At 46.3% G+C, this 7,626-nt stretch overlaps 1 protein-coding gene across 5 annotated transcripts in view; it reads left to right on the plus strand.

The window, feature by feature from the left end:
* Positions 1 to 7,626, plus strand: part of matn4 (matrilin 4) — a 71,186-nt gene that overhangs the window by 43,162 nt on the left and 20,398 nt on the right. For all 5 annotated transcript variants that reach the window (XM_068000236.1, XM_068000232.1, XM_068000233.1 and 2 more), the window contains one exon: positions 1,511 to 1,924. In XM_068000236.1, the coding sequence (XP_067856337.1) occupies positions 1,511 to 1,924 (414 nt within the window). The remainder of the gene's footprint in view (positions 1 to 1,510; positions 1,925 to 7,626) is intronic.

The raw sequence follows: 7,626 nt of genomic DNA on the forward strand, positions 1-7,626 counted from the left end.
CCATCGAAGATCTGTGATTTGTATCAAGTGCTGCAATGAGGTTGTATCTGGGGTATGTGTAACATCTTACATTGTGTGGATGCCACACATACTGCGAGCGATGCCTTGCCATTAGTCTTTTCTGCTCTAAGGCGAACAATCCCAGCTTTAACTGAAACCCCCTCATCCCTGGTCATTTATACGTTGTAAAATAAGGGAGCTTTACGTGTTTTCTTACTGAAAATCACACACTCTGCACAAGGATCATTCCGACTGTTCAGTGAGCACGGATTTCTGAGTGTCACCAGAAAGATTGTACTAGAGTTTCGCTCTTAAGTCACTTCCCTTGCTCTCTAAAGGCACTGCGCCCAAGTGGCCATTCTTCATGTGTTGACCAGGGCATTGTCAACAGACTGTTTGACCATGGGAGGCATTTTCACCTTCACTCCTTGGACAGTAATCTGATGGAGCGGATCACCCGCCCATTATGAAACCCGCCCAATTTTCATCACATTCCTTTCAATGAAAGAAAGACTTACATTTATAAACTTCAGGACGTCCCAAAGCGCTTTACAGCCATTGACTTACTTTTGAAGTGTAGCCACTGTTGTAAGGTAGGAAACGCAGCAGCCAATTTGTGCACAGCAAGATCCCACAAACAGCAGTGAGTTAATGACCAGATAATCTGTTTTAGTGATGTTGGATGAGGGTTAACTATTGGCCAGGACACCGGGGAGAACTTCCCTGCACTTCTTCGAAGTAGTGCCATGGGATCTTTTAGGTCCACCCGAGAGGGCAGACGGGGCCTCGGTTTAATGTATCATCTGAAAGACGGCACCTCCGACAGCGCAGTGCTCCCTCAGTAATGCACTGGAGTGGCAGCCTAGACTTTGTGCTCGTCCTTTGAGTGGGGCTTGAATACACAACCTTCTGACTCTGAGGAGATTGTGCTACTCACTGAGTCACGGCTATCTACTATGACAATGGAATCCAACAGGGAATTCAGGGGAAACTTCTTTACCCAGAGAGAGGTGAGAATGTGGAACACACTAACACAAGGAATAGTTGAGGCGAAAAGCATCCAAGCATTTAAGGGGAAGCTCGATAAGTACATGAGAGAGAAAGGAGTAGAAGGATATGCTGATAGGGTTAGATGAAGTAGGGAGGAAGGAGGCTCATGTGGAGCATAAACACCGGCAAGGACCAGTTGGGCCGAATGGCCTGTTTCTGTGCTGTAAATTCTATGAATGTAAATGGGGTGGGTTCTATAACGGATGATATATCTCCTCTGACAGATTACTGCCTCAGCAGGGTTTGTTGGATAAAGATCAGGAGCAGTAGCTGAATTTTCCTTTCCTCGGTCTAGAAGATAGTAACGCCGTCTGTAGTGTCCACACCCTTGCCCATTCTAGATCTAATAATTTAGCACCAAGCAGGGACCCTCCCACTACACTGGGCAGTGCATTAACCCATCGAGCCATGGGCTGAGCCCATACTTCTTCATTGTAATGCAATTGCATGCTTTTCACAGAATGCAGTCGTGCAAACATCGATCTGGTCTTCGTCATTGACGGATCCAAAAGTGTCCGGCCTGAGAACTTTGAGCTGGTGAAGCAGTTTGTGAACAACATTGTGGACTCCCTGGACATCTCAGCCCAAGGCACCCGGGTCGGGCTGGTGCAGTACTCGAGCCGCGTCCGGACAGAGTTTCCGCTGGGCGAGCACACGAGCCCCGCGGCGCTGAAAGAGGCCGTGAACCGAGTGGAGTACATGGAGAAAGGCACCATGACCGGGCTCGCGCTCAAGCACATGGTGGAGAACATGTTCACGGAAGCAGGAGGAGCCAGGCCTGAATCCGAAAGTCATCCCAGGGTGTGTGTTTTTTTCACTGACGGACGTTCTCAAGACAGCATCTCAGAGTGGGCCAAAAAATCCAAAGATGCCGGTAAGGTGCAACGTAACTGTGTGTGTGTGTCTGTGTGTGTGTGTCTGTGTGTGTGTGTCTGTGTGTGTGTGTCTGTGTGTGTCTGTGTGTGTCTGTGTGTGTCTGTGTGTGTCTGTGTGTGTCTGTGTGTCTGTGTCTGTCTGTGTGTCTGTCTGTGTCTGTCTGTCTGTCTGTCTGTCTGTCTGTCTGTCTGTCTGTCTGTCTGTCTGTCTGTCTGTCTGTCTGTGTGCGCGCGCATGTGTCAGGAAAAATTTCTGGTTTGCAAACAAGAACTTCCTATCCATCATGTTTGTGGGTCAGCGTCTGATTACACTTCTGTGAAGCACCTTGGGATCATTTATTATTACTCACGCCAAGTCCCGTTCACCCATCACCACACTTGTAGGGGTGGCACGGGACTCCAGGCGTCTCAGTTTGGACCTTGGCGTCCTATTTGACCCTGAGATGAGCTTCCAACCACATATCCGCTCCATCACCAAGACCGCCTACGTCCACCTCCGTAACATCGCCCGTCTCCATTCCCTGCCTCAGCTCATCTGCTGCTGAAACCCTCATCCGTTCCTTTGTTACCTCCAGACTTGACTATTCCAATGCTCTTCCTGGACAGCCTCCCATCTTCCACTCTCCATAAACATGACCTCATCCAAAACTCTGCTGCCTGTATCCTAACTCGCACCAAGTCCTGTTCACCCATCACCCCCACTGCTCGCTGACCTGCACTGGCTCCCGGTCCGGGAATGCCTCAATTTTAAAATTCTCGTCCTTGTGTTCCAATCCCTCCAAGGCCTCGCCCCCTCCCTATCTCTATAACCTCCTCCAGCCCTGCAACCCCCTGAGATCTCTGCGTTTCTTCAATTATGTCCTCTCGTGCACCCTCGGTTTTCATCGCTCCACCATTCAGATGCTTAGGCCCTAAGCTCTGGACCTCCCTCTCCAAACCTCTCCACCTCTCTCTCCTCCTTTAAGACGCTCCTTAAAACCTACCCCTTTGACCCAATTTTTGGTCACCTGTCCGAATATCTCTTTAGGCGGCTCGGTGTAAAATTTTGTTTGATAATCGCTCCTGTGAAGCGCCTTGGGTCGTTTTACTATGTTAAAGGCGCTATATAAATGCAAGTTGTTGTTTCGTGCCGAGAGGGCAGCACTCTGAGCAGTGTGCAGAACACCACCAAGGTTGCAAGGAGTGAGAGAAAAGACTAAACAAATTAAGAGGGAGTTGGGTTCTAAAAGTCTACAGGTTGTGGGAAGGAGGGAGACTGGGCGGGATGAGGAGTTCCAGAATTTTGAGGTCCTGGGAAAGAATGAGCTAGAGTAGGAGATGGCCCGTTGAGTGTTGGGGAAGGAAGAACATGTAAAAGGACATATTTGGAGCTTAGGAGGAGTAATAAAAGGTGATTCAGACAAGCAATGCTCAGAGTAATATTAATAAAACAGTAAGAGGCAACAGAGGTTATAACGGAGAGTATTTCTACCTATTTGGCCTGGAAGAGATTTTGGTTTAATTTATGTTATTATTTTTGTTATTGAGGTTAGATCCTGTTCACAAAGGATTAACTCCCAGCGACACACAAGCCATCTAGCATGTGACCAGCCTCCAAGTCTCACACACCATCCCAACTTGGATATGTGTCGGCCTTTCCTTCATTGTTGCTGCGTCAAAATCCTGACACTCCTGACCTAACCATAAGACCATAAGAGATAGGAGCAGGAGTGGGCCATTCGGCCCCTCGAGCCTGCTCCGCCATTCAATGAGATCATGGCTGATCTGATTTTTACCTCAACTCCACTTTCCCGCCCTTTCCCCATATCCTTTGACTCCCTTGCTGATCAAACATTTGTCTAACTCAGCCTTGAATGTATTCAATGACTCAGCCTCCACAGCTTTTTGGGGTAAAGAATTCCAAAGATTCACGACCCTCTGGGAGAAGAAATTCCTCCTCATTTCCGTCTTAAACGGGCGACCCCTTATTCTGAGACTATGCCCCCTAGTTTTAGATTCCCCCATGAGGGGTAACATCCTCTCAGCATCTATCGAGTCCCCCTCAGAATCTTGTATGTTTCAATAAGATCTCCTCTCTTTCTTCTAAACTCCAATGACTATAGACCCAACCTGTTCAATCTTTCCTCATAAGACAACCCTTCCATACCCGGAATCAACCTAGTGAACCTTCTCTGAACTGCCTCCAATGCAAGTATATCCTTCCATAAATAAGGGCACCAGAACTGTACGTAGTACTCCAGGTGTGGTCTCACCAACACCCTGTACAGTTGTAGCATGACTTCCCTGCTTTTATATTCCATCCCTCTAGGAATAAAGGCCAATATTCCGTTTGCCTTCCGGATTACCTGCTGCACCTGTATGTTGACTTTTTGTGTTTCATGTACGAGGACATCCAGATCCCTCTATACCGCAGTATTTTGTAGTATTTCTCCATTCAAATAATATTTTGCTTTTTTATTTTTCCTCCCAAAGTGGATAACTTCACATTTTCCCACATTATATTCCATCTGCCAAATTTTTGCCCATTCGCTTAACCTGTCAATATCCCTTTGCAGACACCTTGTGTCCTCAGCGCAACTTGCTTTTCCATCTATCTTTGGATCATCAACAAATTTGGCCACAAGACACTCTGTTCCTTCATCCAAATCATTGATATATATTGTAAATAGTTGAGGCCCCAGCACTGAGCCCTGCAGCCCCCCACTAGTTACAGACTGCCATTTTGAAAATGACCCTTTTATCCCGACTCTTTGTTTTCTGTTAGTTAGCCAATCCTCTATCCATGCCAGTATATTACCCCCAACACCATGAGCTCTTGTGCAGTAATCTTTTATGTGGCACCTTATCGAATGCCTTTTGGAAATCCGAATATACTGCATCCATTGGATCCCCTTTATCCATCCTGCCTGTTACTTCCTCAAAGAACTCTAATAAATTTGTCAGACACGATTTCCCCTTCATAAAACCATGTTGACTCTCCTTGATTGTATTATGAGTCTCCAAATGTCCTGCTACTACTTCTTTAATAGTGGATTCTAGCATTTTCCCATTGACAGATGTTAGGCGAACTGGTCTATAGTTACCTGCTTTCCGTCTCACTCCCTTCTTGAATAGGGATGTTACTTTTGCGGTTTTCCAATCCGCTGGGACCTTTCCAGAATCTAGTGAATTCTGGAAGATTACAAGCAATGCATCCACCATCTCTGTAGCCACTTCCTTTAAGACCCTCGGATGCAAGCCATCAGATCCAGGGGACTTGTCAGCCTTTAGACCCATTAGTTTACCTAATACTTTTTCCTCTAGTGATAGTGATTGTTTTTAGTTCCTCTTAACAGTTAACAGCAGTGTGAGAGCACCTTCACCACACGAAATGCAGCGGTTCAAGAAGAAGGCCCACCACCACCTCCTTCTCGAGGGCAGTTAGGGATGGGCAATAAATCCTGGCTTTGCTAGCAATGCCCATATCCCGAGAATGAATAAAAAATAATGATTCAGGAGCCATCAAAATTATGTATCCTCACATAACACATCAATGTTGAGACAATGGACGCCATGAGCACAGTCCAAGGCTGCTCACACCTCTAATGCTATAATGGTCATCATTCAATATGCCCAGTGAGAGCTAAAGAAACAACGCTCCCACACTTAGGGAGAAAGTTTTTTTATTCAAGGTGGTAGCTTTGTGTGGCGGCTTGGTAAGGCAATGGTCGACGACTCATGGAGCTGAGGGAAGGGTCAGAAGTCAGACCTCCCCTCACTGGAAAAGTCAGGTGAGTGTAGTATGAGTGAGAGACCAGAGAGGTCTTGCTCCTAATCAGCCAGAAGGAGGCTGAGAGTCTCCTGGTTGAGTTATGAACACATGTGGCTCTGTAATAGAAGGGCAGTGCCAGTTAGTTCCGGGACTTCGCGTTCATAACGAGCAAGGACGGGTATTTTATTATGTTGAAGTTACGAGGAGTAGTAAGATATAGATGGCACTAGCAGAGTACATTCTGTTCCCTCATATATTTCATGTAAAATAAACCAATTTGTTGGTTGACGGTCAGCTCCATCTCATGAGAATGCTTTTCAGCCCATCTTCTGAATGTATGCAGTGGGTGTGAGATTGCAGAACGCATTACACACAACAAGGGGTCTCGTTGATAGAATCCATAGGTCACGCTAATATTTAACCAGATATTGGGCAGTAAAGGTGTACTCCAGATTGTAGGGGGTACGAAAGAGGAAAGAAATAACTTGCATTTATATAGCGCCTTTCACAACCTCGGGATGACCCAAAGCGCTTTACAGCCGATGAAGTACTTTTTGAAGTGTAGTCACTGTTGTAATGTAGGAAAACACAGCAGCCAATTTGCGCACAGCAAGATCCCCCAAACAGCAATGAGATAAATGACTGGATAATCTGTTTTAGTGATGTTGGTTGAGGGATAAATGATGGCCAGGACACCAGAGAGAACTCCCCTGCTCTTCTTCCAATAGTGCAATGGGATCTTTTACATCCACCTGAGATGGCAGACGGGGCCTCGGTTTAATGTCTCCTCCGAAAGACCGCACTCTCAACAGTGCAGCACTCCCTCAGTACTGCATTAGAGCGTCAGCCTAGATTACATGCTCAAGTCTCTGGAGTGGGACTTGAACCCACAACCATCTGACTCAGAAGCGAGCGAGCTACCCACTGAGCCATGGTTGACACCTCCGCTTACGGTAATGATCTGAGAGAATTTCTGAAGCAGATCTGAAATTTGTAATAGAGAGATTGGAGACTAAGGAGGTGAGAGAAGGATCGCCTAGCACACGACAACTGGGAAAGAACAGTAACTTCCTTCAGAGTGGAGCAGTAAATCCATGCAATTTATATCTAACTTCTAAGTTACTGACTGGAGCTGAACATCTATGTTTAATTTTAAACTGACTGTTCTTTTTTTTGAATAACCTCTGACCAGCCTGATACCTGCCGGCATCCCTCCTGAATCCTAACCCCATCCCCAAAAGAAAAAGTCAATAATATCGGGAAAGATTAAGCAGGCTGGGGTGCCATTCTCTAGAGAAGACAAGGTTGAGGGGTGACCTGATAGAGGTCTTTAAGATTGTGGAAGGGTTTGATAGGGTAGATGTGGAGAAGATGTTTCCACCTGTGGGGGAGACCAAAACTAGAGGCCATAAATATAAGATAGTCACTAATAAATCGAATAGGGAATTCAGGAGAAACTTCTTTACCCAGAGAGTGGTGAGAATGTGGAACTCACTACCACAAGGAGTAGTTGAGGCGACGAGCATAGATCCATTTAAGGGGAAACTAGATAAACACATGAGGGAGAAAGGAATGGAAGGATATGCTGATAGGGTGAAATGAAGTAGGGAGGGAGGAGGCTCGTGTGGAGCATAAACACCGGCATGGACCAGTTGGGCCGAATGGCCTGTTTCTGTGCTGTACATTCTATGTTATGAATAATCAAGGTTCCAATGTCTTTGCATTTTGTATGTCCTCCAATGTGAAATGAGTTTGGAGCAGTGAGAGAGACAGAGTGGTCTTGTTTCTAATCAGCTAGAAGGAGGCAGAGAGTCTCCAGGCGGAGGTATGAGCACATGTGGAACCCACAGTTCCATAGCGGGTGTGGGATCCCAGAACAAAAACTCTAGCCTTAATTTGGCACCACAGGGTTAAAAATTCCACTTCTCGCCGGAAGCTCATATCATGAGA

The sequence above is a fragment of the Heptranchias perlo genome, chromosome 19, assembly GCF_035084215.1.
Source record: "Heptranchias perlo isolate sHepPer1 chromosome 19, sHepPer1.hap1, whole genome shotgun sequence".
Classification (NCBI taxonomy): domain Eukaryota; kingdom Metazoa; phylum Chordata; class Chondrichthyes; order Hexanchiformes; family Hexanchidae; genus Heptranchias; species Heptranchias perlo.